General features: G+C 36.0%; 1 protein-coding gene across 6 annotated transcripts in view; it reads left to right on the top strand.

Annotated features, from left to right (window-relative positions):
• The window catches only part of KIAA0825, a gene marked incomplete at its 5' end in the record, with an annotated part of 250,673 nt that overhangs the window by 36,763 nt on the left and 195,899 nt on the right, over positions 1-18,011 (top strand). For all 6 annotated transcript variants that reach the window (XM_084504191.1, XM_084504188.1, XM_084504190.1 and 3 more), the window contains 2 exons: positions 9,013-9,181; positions 14,364-15,033. In XM_084504191.1, the coding sequence (XP_084360317.1) occupies positions 9,013-9,181; positions 14,364-15,033 (839 nt within the window). The remainder of the gene's footprint in view (positions 1-9,012; positions 9,182-14,363; positions 15,034-18,011) is intronic.

Here is an 18,011-nt window from a genome sequence, read left to right as displayed (position 1 = left end):
CTGACGCTTGCTTACTTTGTTTGATGTCATAAAATAGTCAAAGGTGTGTTTGGTATATGGTGTTACGTATCTGGAAAAAACAGCACCAGTATATTTAACAAATGTGTAAACCAGATATTGTCACCTCTTCAGCTACCAGATAACACTGCATTTGTCATTGTTATGCAAAGTCAGCCTAAGGGTTAGAGTGATTATTGTCAAAATGAACACATGCCTTACTACTGTTTTTGTTTGTGGTTTTAAATATGTGTCAAATATGTACTGCTGGCTGAGAAATCTTTTGGCTGTGGGAGAAGAGGCCAGCTGACTGCTCCTTTTAATAGTACCATCAGCGAACTTTTTATGTTATATTTTACATTAACATCATCACAGTGGAACTATCTAAGCATTTTTAAGAATCCCCCTCTCATAGTTTCAGTCCTAAGGTCTGCAGGGAGAGGAGGCAATTTGATTAGGGTGTGGTAGCACAGGAAACATGTCAGGAAAAGCTTTGCATTTCTGTTGAATTGACACTTAAGCTAGTTTTTCAACTAATTTTCTCAGGAAAAGTCAGAAAACCCTGTCGCTACCAGGTGATATTTTGCTCCTGTAATATGTCAGTCTCAGAAATCGAGAGGAGTTTAAAAGAAGATGGACAGCAGCTGATGTGACTTTTAAATTAAAAACAGTCCTTTATTGCTAATATATTAGAGGTAGCATGGAATGAAATCATTTTCAGGTTACCATTGATCTTTGTAAGTGGTATGATAAGAGCAGCTCTATGTGCTACAGTGATACAATTGGAATACAATCTATTTTTCATCAGATAGATTTATGATTTTATTATACCACAGAGAATAAACATAATAGTATACAGCATATATATATTTTTAAAAATAAAACATTGTGTAAAAAATTATGATCCAAAAGTGTGTAAATCACTTGAATGCTCATTTATTGCCTTCCAACTGAACAGCTTTTATAAAATTGTGTGACACAACAAATCAGATATGCTTTCCAGCTCTTGAATTACTTTCTGTATTTTTGAATTGTACCAATTCTATTTGACACTATAACAAAGGGAAAGAAAAAAAAAAAAAGGCATCTGTGGGAAATTGTTTTATTTCTAAGTTTTAAGGCAATAAGTGGTTCATTCATTCACTGTTATATAGCAGAGCTCTTATTACACTTGAATGAAAACTTTATTTTTACAGTAGTTTACAGAGGGAGGTGAATATGAACTCTCAAAGTCATTGTCAGTGCTGCCCAGTTTTAAGTGCAGTGGTAGTGTCAGGTTATTCTAAAACATGAAGCTGTATTCATAATTTCATCAGGACTGCCGTTTGTCTCCAGTATTTCCCCTCACATTTGCTTTGACTTTCTTTGTTTCTCAACACTGAGTTGCTAGACTTTTTGTCTTCTAGTATAGACGCCTAAGAGTTCATAACAGTTAATTTATGAGTAATTCATAGAACTAAACTTTTGACTGATATTTACTACTACTAAGCAGAAAATAAGGCATAGTATTTGAAAGCAAGGCAAGTTTGCATAGCTTAAATGTGATTGCAAACTTTGTAGGCTCTTTAGCAGTTCGTGATTTGTGTGAGTGTGCATACAGGTGCATGTGAACTGTTGTCACTTCAGTGGGTGGTTGTCTGCTTTTTAGTGGCAATAAAGTGCCAACAGATGCTATGAGGCTGTAGGGAATTGTAAAGTATTCTAGGTCTTCTTCAACAGAAGAATTACTCAGGTTTCAGCAAAATTATTTACTAATAATTATATTTCTGTGATATACTGGAGACCGTGTCTTTCTAGGGCTTTTCGCAGAGGCTTGATTTGACTTCAGTCTGATAAACTTCAAGCTGACCCTCTGTCTAATTAACAGTAAATCAGTCATCTGGGATTTTGCTGAAGGTCTTTTTTCAAGGGCTCCAGTGAGGTCAAGACTAATAAGTACTTACAGCATTGCATTTTGTCCCATAACTGTTCACATAAATTATAATCAGGGCATGAGTAAGTTGTTATAATCAGGACAGGATGCTTAACCTGCAGACTTAAGGATTATTTCGAAAGTTCCTTAACCAGGGTGCTAGTATGACACTTTCCAGTTCTCTTGGATGTTGTTTACGACTTTGCTGATGTGCATAGAAATACTTCCCACCATTAACACTTCACAGCAAAGAAGCAGGAGTTTCAGACAAGCACTGCTGTCTCATTACATTTTTCCATTTCACAATTGCAGTATGCAAGGGCTTGTGTATTTTTCATTGAGATGTGCTGCAAGAGTTATCTTTCCCTCTATTTTTATTCTTTATTTTATTTTGAAGAAAATTGTGGCTTGTTCCTTTCTGGAATTTTCAGGTAGGAGCTACACTCACTCACTCAAAAGAATTGGCAAAGTCTTGGAATCTCCATCCAAAATCCCAAGTAGCGGTTGAATATTCACAAGAGTTTTACTACAGCCAACATGACAGGAAAAACATTGGTAATGGACACTTGGATTGAATATTTTTCAAAAAAAAAAAAAAAAAGAAAAAAAGAAAGAAAGAAAACCATGATACTTGTATATGTAATCTGCTTGCTCTACATTTATATAGTATTTAACAGAGAATTTAGCTCTTATTAAGATACCGGAACAATGTTAGTAAAATCCTTGTGACAAGTTTCTGTCTAACCACTGCCCTATTGTAATTTGTAGGAAGGAGTAATTGAACTACGACAAGGACGTAATTTTATTCCTTTTCAGCTTGTGTTGTCTCTGCGTGTGATCCCTGAGTTCGAGATAGCTGCTTCTTACTTTCTTGGTAGCTTTCTCTCTGGAAAAGGTACGAGTAAAATGCATGTGGCAATTACACTGCTAAAAGTTTCTTTCAAAGATCTCTTACTCTCAAAGTATATGGCAGGTCCTCTGACACAGATTTCCAAATGGTATGATTCACATTACATGAAATGACCTGTAAGCTAGCAGTCAAACTTTCCCAGGAATATAAATGATGATCTTAAACTAGTATACAGTTAGCGTTTCTGCCTTCAGAAGACAGTGGAAACAATTATTTCATTAATGTTAAAATAACCCATCTGTTCTTAATAAAAGACATGTAAACATTCTAGCATTCTAACAGCAGATCTGGATGCATATGAGGCTTTTAAGCTTAAGCAACATGAGGTTTAAAGATTATTTCAGTTATAGCTTAGCAGTTTAAATTTAAGCAATCTCATTGTCATTTTATGGCTGTTCCGTATTCTACATGAAATAAATTGAAACAGTGCTCTTTAGGAATTGAAAGGAGTTAGAAGATCATCCTTCAGCTTAGTTGTAGTCATCTTAGGCAATGGAGAATGATTCATGGAGACAGCAAACCTCATTTTGATGCTATGTTTCTCAAAATGTTTTATCAGTGTGGCAGTGCATACACTACCAGTTCCATTATAGTACTTGGTTTGTAACTGAACGGTCCCTCAGTTTGTCTGCTGATGCAGTCATATCAAAAGCGGTCTCTCCACATGGTTAGGTTATTCCTAAAAACAGTTATTAACTTAATAAATAGAAGGACATAGGAGTTCTCAAGTCAAGATTGTCTCTGTACAGTGTGAATACTTACAAATGGTACTCCAGAAAAGCACTCTTAATGTGGACACAGGTAGTGTAAGACAATCTAGCTTTATTTGTAAAAATTAAAACAGCAAAACTAACAAAACAAAAGAAAAAAACACCATCAGTTGTAAGAAGGAGAATCTATTTCAGTGTGATCACATTTTCACTGGCATAATAGCATATTGGTAATTCTAGCTGCAAACATTGATGTACTCATGGAGGCTCAAGATGTTTCTCAAGTGGAACTGAAAAAACTTTCAAGAACAAAAAACTTTTCAAGAACTTTCTTGAAAAATCAGTCAATTTCATAAAAATCCATAATTTTCAGACTGCTTTGCTACAGAGTTAGGTTAAGTTTTTTTTCATTTACTTTTATACTGTATTTAGTAGTTTTGTGGCTGTTTTGTGGGTTTTGTTTGTTTGTGTGTTTGTTTTTGTTTGTGTTTTTGTTTGTTTGTTTTAATTTTATTTTATTTTTCATTTTGTGTATGAACAGTTCCATAGGATGAAACACAAGTGGAAGCTTTCATGGAAGAAAAACTAATTGAGGCCTGTTAAATGCTAAGACACTATCTGATTTAAATCCTTGTGTCACAAACTGCTGAGAATGATGAAAATATTCTGAGAAATATTAACTTTTTTTTTCTGGTTTCCTTTGTTTTAATTTTTCTTTGACATCTCCTAGTGACCACTGCCACACATATGCAGAAATTCTGACTGACCATGCACAGCTATTCTAATGTAGTACCAATAGGCTGAATTCCAATGGAAGAATTAAGTACTTTCTGGTTAGTTCCAGCAAAATCTTAGCTTTGGTACCTGTTCACTTGAAACATGAATTGGATTCCTTTCCTTATCGGTAAGGTTAAATGCTTCAGAGATTATTCTAAACAAACAAACATACAAACAAATAATAATGATTATAATAATAATTAAAAAAAATAAAAAAACAAAGACCCAGTTAACAATGGTAATCAGGGGAAAAAAAAAATTATGTACAGAGCTACGTCTGATTTCCCTGTTGTCTTCCAGATCTTGTCTACCTGATTCAGATGGGGTTGCACATAGACATGACTGTATTTTTTCCATTGACCACACATGTTTTTAAGACAACTTATGGTCCTGTTGTTGCATACAGAGTGTCCATTGATATCATCTGGACTGATGCCTCAGTTTGTTCAAAACTGAGCTTGTTTAGTGAAGTGAACTTACTAAAATATAATTTCATTGAACCTTTACTGAAAAAGGATTACTTGGGAAAAAAATGTATATAGGATTTTATGATTTGTGATTGTACTTGTTTGTGATTATAAGAATACAATTCATTACATACCTTGAGCATATTTTTGACATCAAGATCATATCTTTTGTGTAGAGCTTTTGAAACTTCAGCAAACTTGGAAAACAGACTTTTCTACACAAATACAAAATTATAAAGTTTTATATACTGTAAGGATAATTATAATTCGGAGGAAGTATTTTATTTAAAATAGCTGCTTTCTAAACTCAGATGATGCACAAAAAGAGTTTTGTTTTTTTTTCAGAGGTAAACAAATACCTAAATATTTTATTTAATAATTTAATTAATATAAAGGAGTAATCCTAAATAATAGTTGACAAAACTCATAAAAGTGAGAAATAGCAATATTTTTGATATCATGTTTAACTACAGTATTGTGATATATGGAGTAATAATTCGTGTCAAGAAGATGGTTGATGTTAATAAAGAAGGGGGAGATGTGGGAGTGTGGCCATGGGGGTCGACAAGCCCCATGATTGGTGTTAACATCAGACTCTTAACGATGAGGCCATCAGGAATATAAAGAGTTTAGAGGGAACACAGAAGGGCGATTCAGGAGACGCCATGCAATCTTGGGTTGCTTGTTCTCCAGCCGTCAAAGCATGGAAGTTGCTGGGCATTTGCTGGTTGGAACCATTAAAATTTGTTGATAATCATATTTTTAGTGTGGTTTCAAGGGTTAACGAAATGTGGGCAAAGTTGGCCTCCCGTGGGTTGGTGTCAATCATGTTTTGTTGCTTTCGGGAACCTTGTGGAGGGCAGAGCATGTGCAGAAGAAAAGGGAGGCAGTTGAAGCTGCTCCTACGGTCTGGACGGGATCCAGGAACAAAAGGTTGCTAGCAGTGATGGGGCCTTCATCCCCACAAACCCCAATGACTACTACCAAGAGAATTATGATACGAAGTGAGGATAAGTTATACATACGTATAGGCGTACTCGGGTTTCTTATGAATACGTAAAAGCAATGCTCTATATATATTTAGGAAGTTCGACAGTTGGGTGTGCATGTTGGTAGAGCATGGACTCTCCACGCACCTAGCGCTGTTTACTTGCCTTTTATAAATATTACTAAATTCAGATGGAGTTGTATCTTCATTTATAACAGTATGTTGTAAGTAAACAGTATGAAAATATTTTATTTAGTGGAAAACAGTTTCAGTAAAAATAACACTTTTATCTTACTGAGATAAAAGGATTAAACAGAATTAATAGAATTGTCATGGTTGGTACCTACAGGAAGGTCCACTGAAATGTATCCTCCTAATCCCCTTATCAGCGTTGGGACAAATAGCTGGAATATCTATTCCTGCGAAGGCTGTGGCTTGTCCGTGGTTTGTGTTTTATTGACTTGCACACCAATTCAGATGTCGAAGATGAGTGTGAAAGCTGGTTCCTAATTGAAGCAGACTGGCAGAGGCTAAGAGCAGTGGTCCCTATTACAATGCCCAGTGCTGTTATCTGTTGGGTATGGCTGAATGAGGCACATCAGCATACCACAATAAAAGCTGTAGCTTGTGTTCCTGGAGTCATGGCATATTGTTTCATACTCCAAAGAACAGGTTTCTCAAGTTAAAAAGATACATACCAATCTTTCATCAAGTTTCGAATCAGCATTCACGGCTGGGCTGTCCCACCAGGAACCTGACTGTGCCACAGGCAGAGAAAGATTGTTTTATCAGTGGAAGTCCTTTGTGCTCCTGATAAGGTCCTGTGACAATGAGCCGATGCTCATTTCAGTGCACATCATTCTGAGCTCACTGATGCTCAGAAAAGTCTTGAAAAGACTTCCACTTCAATTTTATGGAGAGAGGTGTGTAGACCACCCATGTATTCATAATATTTTAGAGGTTGTAATATATTTTTCCATTCGTTCAACTTACTGCATTTGTTTCTTTAAGATAATGCAGCTGTAAAATGCAGTGTCTTCATGTAAGTAAAATACACTTTGACTGGTTTATCATGCCTTTTAAGCATGAAACTAATCTATCCGTAATTGTTATTAAATACAATTAAATATAGGGAAGTAAGAAGCTGTTCAAAATGACCCACATATTTTTAAGTTTTAAAGTAAGTAAACTTAAAATAAGTAACTTAGGTAAATTTTATAGTAATCTTTGTTTTGGAAACATTTAATTTATTTTTTTTCCCCTTTCAAAATGTCATAGGCACTCTGCACTTAAGTTACAGTACAGAGTAGTCCTTACATTCTTTTTACCATTGATACATTTTACTTTTGCAGCTTGTTATTTTCTATGACTATTTGAAAGAAACAAGGCACAAAATGATATTTATCATCACTGATGTCTTCATGGCATTCTGAGAACAAAATACATTATATTTGTTGCAGGCTACTTAAAAGTAAAAGGAAAACCCAACACATGATTTGGTGTGATCATTTGCTTTTTGTTTTCCTTTGATTTTCTAAAATGTAAATTCAAATTAACAGACTGTTGCCAAAGGTATGGATGATAGTGATTTATTTTATCATTATTGATCAGAATGAGACAACTAGAAGGAGTTTAGGGTACATTGCATAATATCTGTAAAAGAAATAAAATGCAAATCACTCAGTAAAGGAGAAAATCCAGTAGAAACAAACAAACAAAAACAAATAAATTCTTCTTCCACGGTACTATAGGCACCATCAATTGACAAAATGTAGTCAGTGGGCAATGAGCAAAATGGTTTTTCATCATCAGTTTCACCACTTGCTACAAATTTGTATAGGTTAGTAGTGTTTGAGATTTGTTATTTCTTCATATTTAAAGCAGATTACATGTTTTATAAACATTTGTTAAATTAATCTTTCTGTACAGAGGAGTAATGCAGAAAAAAATATCCATACTGTACTCGAGGTTACTAATTTAAAGTGTTTCATTGCATGTGTTTTGGAAAAGCTGGTATTTTTGTCACTACTTGTAATACACTTTACCTTGTTACACACTTTGATATTCAGTTTCTTTTCTTTCCTCTCCTTCTACCCTCATTTTCTTCTCTTCTCTTTTCTAGTCTTCTTGTCTACTTTGCCAAACATATTAGTTTGTAAATGTTAGAGAGCAGGTAAAGAAAAACAAACATACTTCATCTATATAAAACAAAGAGTCAGTACAATAGGCTTTCTTGTTGTTTGGCTGATGTCATGAAAACAGAAACTAACATGATCAAAAGTATCAGCCACTGAAGTATCTGTAAAGAGCTAGCTGGGTGTCATCTAGATCTTTAACTCCACTAACAGAAAGAACTAAACTTTAACTTGCATCAAACCTTACATCCATTATGTAAGAACATAAACAATTTAACAAATATACTCCGGAATAAAATTAAAGGAATAGTGAGAATTGCTTTGCATGGCCATATACCAAAATTTGATCTTAGTGTTGGCTTTGTTACTATTAAACCTAGGTCTGCCTAGGTTTAATAAATAGTCAATACTATTTTATTAATAGAAATCAGATAAAACATTAAGCATCGCTTTTAAGATAAGTAGTTCTGAAATAGTGAAAAGGTGTTTTTGTAGGAAATTATGTGGAGGTAGACTGTTTATGGATTTTTATTTTCTGTTCTTTTCATGTAGATGCCAAATAGAAACACCAACAGAAATGAAACCTGTTTGGATAATCAGCTGTTCTTGTGATTTTTGCAACTGAAATCACAGTAATTACCATATCATATTATCATGATTTCACAAATAGGGCTGTTAAAGAGTGGATCAGCTCCTTGAAAACAAACTTTCTTTCAGATATTCTAATAACAAAAAACAGGAAATAAAAGATCTGCTTTCTCAGCAAAAGTGACTAAAATTCTTTTCAGCTTTTTCTGTGGTGTGTCAATTGGTCTTTAAGAAGTTGTTAATATCTTTTGTATTATAAAGCAACTGCTGATTGCTAAAGGAACAGAATGATACATTCACCTTTGTATATGGTAGCTAATTCGGCTTATATTATCTTCCTTAGCTAATTAAATACCAGCTCTTAAGGTGAGAAATATCTTATTCACCAACTGCTTTACTGGAAAGTACAAGATTGTGTGAGAACTTTTTAAAGTACATTATAATATAAATGCTGGAAACTCAGGCCTTATTTAGTGTGACTAATTTAATTTATTTTTTTAAAAAGTTTTTTTTTTTTTTTCTTTATAGCATGGAACAGTGTCTTAAAGACCTGCAATCAGAAGTAAATGAAATATGTACTGATGAAATACTGCAAAGCACAAATGACTGCCTTCAGTGGCTAAACAACTGCAATTTTATTTCTCTCAGACCTTCATCTACACCACATGGAGAGCTGATGGAGTTCCTCAGGACCCTGGTAAAAAATTGTTTACTACAAAGTTTAATGTTTGGGAAAGTTTATTATATGATGCTTATGGTTTGTTTGTTTGTTTGTTTTCTTTCCTGTTAGCTTTATTTCAGTCTTCACTATTGTGAATATAGTCCAGAAAACTTAACATAAAGCTTAGTCCTGATTTTATGTCTGCATCAGGGCTTTATGCTTCCTTTTGATCATGTCCTAACTAGACAAACTTGGATCTAAAAAAATTTGCTGATACTTCCACATGTTCAGCATCACCAATACTGTTTTATAAACATTTGAAGGTGAAAACATGTGAAGTTACTGTCTACACACAGTCTGTTAATTTTAGTTCTTTCTCTTCACTTGTATCAGTATGAATATATCCCATCTAATACAGATTGTTGTGCTTTATGTGTTGTTTAGGCATTAACTTCATATCTACTTTTTCCTAAATCAGCATGTGGGAGCTACATCCATTTTTCTTGCAAGTTGTGTAACTGGACCCAACCAGAAGTCATGTTTCACTTTTGTGAAAAAAGATGTGATTTTTACCCCAATTTTTCCTGAAAAGTTAGTGTTAGAATAAATACGTGGAAGTGGAATTCTGGAAAATTGAATTGTCTAAATAAATGAAGGATAATACCTCAATAAATGGCAGCCTTCAACTTTGTATAGAAACTACATAAATGCTTGTTTATATAACATACATATATACGAGTATCAACACAAATAAATATAGACTTTGTCCAGTGAATTATTCTGGGTTACTTCTTAGTCATGATTTTGTCATTGGATGTGAACACCTTTAGGATAAGATATCCCATATTGGCAGAAGAAACCTGGTTACAAGAAGTGGAGATTTTTCTCATATGGAACTTCTGGCTAAAGCTCAAATTTCATCAAATCTCCTTTTTAAAAATTTATTATTCTTTTTGGTGGGTTGTGTTTTTTTTTGTTTGTTTGGTCGGTTGGTTTTGGTTTTGTTTTTGATTCATAAACCTGGTTGTTGATCTTTCAGTCACACTTGAATCCACTGAATTACATGACTGATAGCCCTGCTTAATTGAAGATATGTCGAATTATGAAGTCATTTCTAGGAATACCAGGTCTTTAATGTTCATGTGGTGAGGAAGTGATTTAATCCCTTTCTTACATGGGTGATCAGTATGCGTGTTGCTGTTAATAATCATGCTGCTCAAGGATGTCAGACTGATACTTGTCAGACTTGATTTAGACAAAATGGGAGAATCCCAGAGAATACGGATTTACGAGTTGTTTGATACTTCTCTTAGTCCAGTTATATCCTTACTTAACACCCTCAGAAGAGGGCATGGCAATGATGTCTTACTTACCCGTGTCTGTTGCCTGTGCTCATCCTTCTCCCGGGTCACTTTAAGCCATATACCTGAACACCAGGTGGCGGCATTTGTTTGGCAAACTCCAAAATATCCCCATCTCTGCAAAAAATTTGGATGTATCATATGCAAAACGTGCTTTCTAGCTCTCAGCTTCCCAAGAGTCTACAGACTTCATGACAGTCTGGCTGTGGGCTGTTAAACCTTGGGAGCAGCTCTCTGGGAGGCTGCTAAACAGACAGTTTAGAAGGGTGAGAAGCCTCAAAACCTTAACGCTGCACAGCTTATCGGGAGAACGAACATCTGTGGAGCTTGGGAACTGGGACAAAACTGTTTTCAGGCTCGTGGCTTCTCAGATAAGCCAGCCTATTGCCTTGATGAGACTACACATGAAATGTGCATCTGCACTAGCACCATCTGTCCATCTGTAGGAAGTTATACTCATCCTTAGCTCCATAAACACATGTGCATTAAACTGTTTTCAGTTGTATTCAGCATTAATGAGATTACTACAGCCTGACCTTTCTTAACTGTGTATTTCCATCCATTGAATTAATTACTGAGTTGACTTAATTAAAAGCTTACAAATGACAAGTTAAATATCATACAATATATCTTCAATAAAATTAACCTTCTTTCCACCTCTGGACAGTAACCCTATTTGTTACTATACCTCATTATGTATGTTTATTTTGTTAGGTATTCCACTTGTCTCTTAAGCTTCTGGAACAAATTTAAAATAAATAAATAAATAAATAATGCAATGTGGTATTCTCAAGCAGTTATAAGCTCTCATGGAAATACTGAGAGGTTCTTCATGAACCCTAAAAGACTTCAGTTATGTGAAATCTCATCATTCTGTGTACTAGTCTGTAGTTTTAAATACTTAATAGCTGAATCTGTATACGGACACATCTTCATTAAATTGCCTACCACCTAAACTAATGGCAAATCTCTTTCAAGAAAACCTTAACAATACTGGATGTAGTCTATACCAGGTAGTAGTCTAGTTGATAGAATGCAAGTCTTTTTTTGTGTACTTTTATCACTGACTTTCTGTACTCATAAGAGAACTTTTCACACTCCTCTAAAACCTTTAGACACTAATTTGGATCTCTTTCTCTTGAATAGTTTTGTCATCATCTTTTGAAGTATTTCTTAAAGATAAACTTTCAGATAGAAAAGCCTGTGTCAATACAGGCAGTGTTCAAAGACACTTGATTATACTGTGTTTTCAGACCTTCACTGTTCACTTCAGGAACTTTTTCTGAGGAATACTAAGTCTAAGATGGCATCTGCAAATTCCTTTTTTTTTACGTTTTAGTCTAAGTTGCAAAGCATTTGAAACTATTAAAATTCTTACTGGCTTTCATGAATAAAAATGTTTTGGTTTAACCTTAAAAAACAGCATATGGATTTGCTTGGAAGACATTTTGGATTCATCATGTAAAGGCATGAGTTACAATCACTGGTTTGACACCTTTTCCTGTTCTGTTTATTTCAGAATATAATCGTTGATCATACTTCATTAAAACAAAACAAAACAAAACAAACCTTTAAATTCATAAGTCTATCTGTGGGCACTTGACTTTCCAGCTACTCTAACTATGCTAGCAGCAGTTAGTGACTAGAGTCTCAGTTTACCAGCTCAACACATTGTCTTTGCATCCACAACACCTCATAGAATGCTTTAGTAGACAATAAGATGAAATCAAATCAGCCTTACATATATGCATATTAATTTCCAGTATTTAAGATATTAATTGGTTCCACATATTTCTATTACATGCATGTTTTTATAGGAAGATACTTGACTGATAATTTCCTTTATTGTTCTGTCTACAACATATGTTTCCTACTAGTAAGTACAAAATTGCATAGGGAGTTCCATGAAATAAAGATGTGAAGTGGAAGAAAAATAGCTAGTTAGTCAATTTTTAAGACTTTCCTATATGGAAGGTTATTGTGCTCTCTCTTTTGTTCAGAATTACCTACTGTGGTACAAGTTTTTTATTTTTCATAATGGAATGCTCTAAAATAAAGGGAAGGTAGGTTAAATTGTTGCTTTCTCCCATAATAGTGCAACAGTTTTAGTCATTAAGAAAAAATACAAGAAGTTCTGATAATAAAAAATTGCTGTGACTGAAAAGCATGCAAAAAAGTCACACTGAAAAGTTTGTCAAAAATTTTGTCTTTTTTGTATTTCTTAAATTATCTATGGATAAAATATTGCTACAGTAGAAAGAACAAACTTTTTTTTTTAATTTCAAAATTATTGAAGTACTACCATACTCAAATAAGATTTATTTCTCTCTTTCATAATGAGAAAAGAAATAAAACTGATTATTTCCTGTAAATAGTTTAGTTAGAACTAAATCAGTAGTTCTGAGTGTAGAAGGTTTCTGAAAGTTGCCTTACGAGCCTTGCATTATAGGTTGGAGAGACCCAAATAAAGGACATGAGAGGAAAAATCTATACTTACACGGTTTGCCACAACACTTTCTATGTTGGAAGATCTTTGAGAGAACTGATGGGAGGTGAGGGAGCAAGCAAGATGGTCTCCATATCCTGATTCACTTCAGGCTTGCAAATGTGCAAGCAATTTCTCTTTTTCTTTTTTTTTCTTTTTTTTTTTTTTTTTTTTTTTGTGACTGTGATGGCAAAATCTGTGGTTGTCTCTCATGCAGCTGGAAGACTGAGAGTGGGTCTGTTCAATACAACTTTGATGAGCCTAGGGATGCAGGCAAAGCCAACCTGCAGCAGGAAGAATGTGGAGGGTGTGGGAAATGGGTTTATAATGGGCAAGATTTTTTCTCCAAGACAGGAAATAGATTTAGGAATCCACTGACCAAGGGGCTTCTGGGCCTGCCTTCTACTAATATATTGGACGCCACTTCTTTATCCAAGTGATTCCTCAAGCATATCAAAGAAAGCTGCAGAGTGCTGTTTACATTTATGTCATTGTGAGCCAAGTAGAAGGCATCGAGGTGTGACAAGAACCTTTTATTTGCTGGTTGGCATCTTGGATTTGAAGGAGTTCTAAGATCAGAGATCCTGTCCATGAAATAGGGAGGCTTTTCAGATGCAGTGAAGTCTGCACATGTATCCAAGTGGCTTCATGGATATTCTGTTAACTGTCTTCCTTCTACCTCGATCTATGTAGCTGAGATGTATTTTGAGGCTCCCATACTGTTAATGTATCAGTCTGCACCTGGATTTGACAGGATACGCAGCTTCTTACTCTTTTGCCCTATATGATCTAAGCCCATTGTTCAATTCTTAAGTTTTTATTTGTAGTTCAAGGCAGTTCTGGGCAGATTATTTAATGAATAGAATAGCCTTTCTCACAGTTGCCTGCTGAACCAGAACACAGAGGGCAACAGAGTTTTATTTTATAAATCCCATCTTGGTTTTATGAGCAAAACCTCTTATTATCCTTGTAAGTGTTAATTTCATATAATTTTCTTTCCAAGATGTTTGTGTGGACCTGAACAAACAGTATCATCTGCCAAGGCTTATCTAATGAGCTATGTTTTTTCTAGGCTTTCCTTTGAATTGTGGGATAGGACTGATTGACAAAATGGATTGAGGATGTAAGAAAGATGGGAAGAAGAATGTAAATTCACTGGAGTAGGTAGACAAAGAGATGGATGGGAGCATAAATTCATTGGAAAACAGCCTTTGTTATTTCTGTTGTTTATAGAGCAATTTGTTTCATTTTCTCATTTGCTGGTAAGATAATTAGCATTGGAAATAATTGGTACTCTAGCACAAAGCTGTTAATTTTATTAACCAAAGTTAACAAAACATTTCTAAAATACTGTCTGATTTACTTTTGTTAGCAAAGCTTGCTGAAAAATGAGCAAAATCAAGAAGAAATGATACTTCACTTCCTTCTGGATCTCTCTAGTCAGTGTGGTGTCTCATTTCCCTGTACTCCAAGCGGGACGTCTTTTGAGTTTACATCTTCCATTCATGCCATTGAGGATGATTCAACTATGGACATGAAATCTCTCTGGGATGATGTGAGATTGCATCTTCGACGATTTTTAGTAAATAGACTGCAAAGTCAAGAAGAAACAAATAGTAATGCTTTGCAACAACAAATACAGTTTAAAACTCAGTGCATACAGCAACTTTTGTTTCTTTACCCTGAATCAGAAGTCTTAATGAGATACCAAAACATGCAGAATAAACTGGTTAGTGATCTTCTACAGAACTGTATTTTGTCTAGCTGTGGTGAAACAAATTTTGATAAAGTCGTTCACGGCTACCAAAGTTCAATACCCACACTGTGCACAATGATAAAAGAAGATTTCTATGTACTAAGTGGAACTATTGATCCTTCTTCATCATTGAAGTTTATTAATGAAACTTATCTGGATACCATCACTGAAGAAATAACGGTTCTTCTTGAAAGACTTTGCGAGCTGCAGTTCAAAGAAAATGCTCTGCATATAGTTAAGGCAAACAAGATATCAAAGAAGCATAGAGGAACAGTTCATGCTGTGGGTTAGTAGACTTATTTTATGTTCATTGTAGTTAGATATTATTTTAATTATATGACCTTTTTTTTTTTTTTTTTTTTTTTTCAATACACCTGGTTATTTCCTCTGAAGAGAGAGGCCAAAGGTTATTACTTACAGGTTTATGTTTTAAATGCATTATTGCAATTGAGTTATAGACTATGTCAGAATTGTGGTAAAAAATGGTTTTAAAGTAGTGGAAAATTTCTTATGTTTATGTAGAAATCCCTTTATGCTTCACTGTATAATGTTGTCATGTCTTAATCTTTTTTCTTTTTTTAATTCATCTTATTTCAACTACTGAAATATACAATGGAATAAGAACTATCTAATCCAGATTTTAAAAAAAAAAAAAAAAAAAAAAAAAGCTCTTCAGGAACTGCTCCCGCATGGCTCTGTCCCAAGGGGTCCATCCATCCCCCAGGAGCAAACTGCTCCAGCACGGGTCCCCCACGGGTGGGCAGCAGCTCCCCCAGACCCCTGCTCCTGCGTGGGCTCCTCTCCACGGGCTGCAGCTCTGGCCTGGGGCCTGCTCCTGCGGGGGCTCTCCATGGGCCGCAGCCTCCTCCAGGCCACATCCACCTGCTCCACCAGGGGCTCCTCCACCCATGGGGGGGCTGCAGCGTGGAGATCTGCTCCATGTGGGACCCATGGGCTGCAGGGGGACAGCCTGCTCCACCAGGGGCCTCTCCCTGCACAGCCCGCAGGGGAACTGCTGCTGCCTGCCTGCCAGGAGCACCTCCTGCCCTCCTGCTGCACTCACCTGGGGGCTGCAGGGCTGGCTCTCACCCCTCTCTCCCAGCTGCTATAGCACAGAAGATTTTTTTCCCCTTTCTTCAATCTGCCCTCTGAGGCCCAACCAGCATCTCTGACAGCCCAGCTCTGGCCAGCAGCAGGTCCCTTGTGGAACAGCTGGAGCTGGCTCCTCACTGGCATGGGGCAGCTGCTGGGCTCTGCTCACAGAGGCTGCCCCTGCAGCCCCTCTGCTACCAAAACATTGCCGTGGAAACCCAACACAGGAAGGTGATGATTTGTCAGGTCTGCTCAGAAGAAAATTATACTCTTGTGAGTTTTAAAATCAATCTGCATGCTAATCTAAGTCAACTAGAAATTCCACTGGAAGAAATGCGGAAATAACTTTTCAACAGGAACTGAAATATGGAGGAACACATGAAAGAAAAAGAAGAGGTAATCAGAGAAATAATGTGAAAAGATGACAAGTTCAAGATAAAGCTGATGTAATTAATGGGATGGAGTGTTGGTGGGGAACAAGAAGTAGTGTCAGTATAAATCTGAGTTATGCAATAAATGAGTAGAAGAGTATCTTTGAGCTATATGTGGGGTTACGAGTCATGAGAGGGTTTCACTGCCAAAAAAATGACAGGTGGGTAACCAGTGATGGGAGAGTGATTCGGGTTCTTTATTAGGGATTATAGTGATAGGACACGGAGTAATGGCTTTAAACTGAAAAAGGGTAGATTTAGATATTAGATTTAGATTTTAGATAATAGGAAGAATGTCTCTACTCTGCGGTTTCTCATGCTGCCCTGTCAGCCAGCAGGCTAGGAGGACACAGCCAAAACAGCTGACCCCAGCTGACCCCAGCAATGGTCCATACCATACAACATCATGCTCAGCAAGAAAAGCTGAGGGAAATAATTCTGTGATTCTGTGATGGCTAGAGTCATGGCATTTGTCTGTCCAAGTCCCCATTAGGCATGATGAGTCTTGCTTGCCTGGAAATGGCTGAACATCTGCCTGTCAATAGGATGGAGGGAACAAATTCCTTCTGCTTTGCTTGTGTGCACAGCTTTCACTTTACCTATTAAGCTGTCTTTTTCTCAACCCACCAGTTTTCTCACTTTGGCCCCTCTGATTCTCACCCCCATCCTGCTGTGTAGAGGGAGGGAACAGCAGCTCTGTGGGGCTCAGTTGCTCACCAGGGTTAATCACAGTACAGCTATAAAATGTGTTTAGAAGTATTGTTTCTTAATATCAGTTAATATTCAAAATGTCTTCTTAGTGGCTATCGTGTTCATTTCTTCATCTGTTGACCATATAGTATTTCCTAGTATTGTACTTCAAGAGGTTGGCATGGAGGAATGCATTGATTCACCTGCAACCTCTCACTAGTTTTCTGCAGAATCAGCCAAACTAGTGACAACAGTTTAGCCAACAGGATAGAGTAAGGGGTCAGAGCTAGGAAGTTATACAGGATTTTTATTTTTAATCTCATTTAATTTTCAAGCCATGTCTATTATGTTGTAATTATTAATCAAATGAAGTAAAAATTATACTTGTATCATTACTGAAGCAATTATTATTAAGTAGGTAATTGAATGTGAGCTCATATGTGAAGAGGCTTTTCTAATAAGAGACTCTCTTCCAAATGTTTGACTGTACCAGATTTGTACTATGCTAACTCAGAAGAAGGCATTTTCCCCTTGGAATTAAAGTGTTCGCTAGTCTGTTTATATTGAAATAAATATTTTGGAAAAAAATCTATAGAATAACTGTTTTGTGAGGTTTATAACTGTAGACAAGTTATTACTGTCAAATGGCTTTTCCTGCTTCCAACTCTTATTAAATACTGATTAGGTCCAGGACACCTTTGCTGGCCTCACACAGTCAAGAGTGGAAGGCTGAGTTTATACATAACTTAAGTTAAAAGACAACTTTTAATAGGTTGGCTTGACAGTGATACCCAGTTTGTTGAGTATCAAAAAATAAAACTAAAAAAATAGCAAAGCCAAACATACTGGAGCATTGAATGGAAGGGGAGAAGGGGAAGGATATTTGTTTTTGTTTTCCTAGCTGAAAGAAAGCTCTACCAGTGTGTTTCTTATTTTTTGATGCATGTTGCCTCTGCCCTCTGGGAACGACCAAACCAGCACGTTTCAAAACAGCAAAATAATTTAATCCAGAGTATTCAATGGGGACTGTTATCCCACAGGTGAAAAAAAC

This window comes from Aythya ferina (genome assembly GCF_964211825.1).
Source record: "Aythya ferina genome assembly, chromosome: Z".
NCBI classification, from domain to species: domain Eukaryota; kingdom Metazoa; phylum Chordata; class Aves; order Anseriformes; family Anatidae; genus Aythya; species Aythya ferina.
Note: the sequence above shows the minus strand (reverse complement) of the source record. Positions and strands in the feature narration are given on the sequence as shown.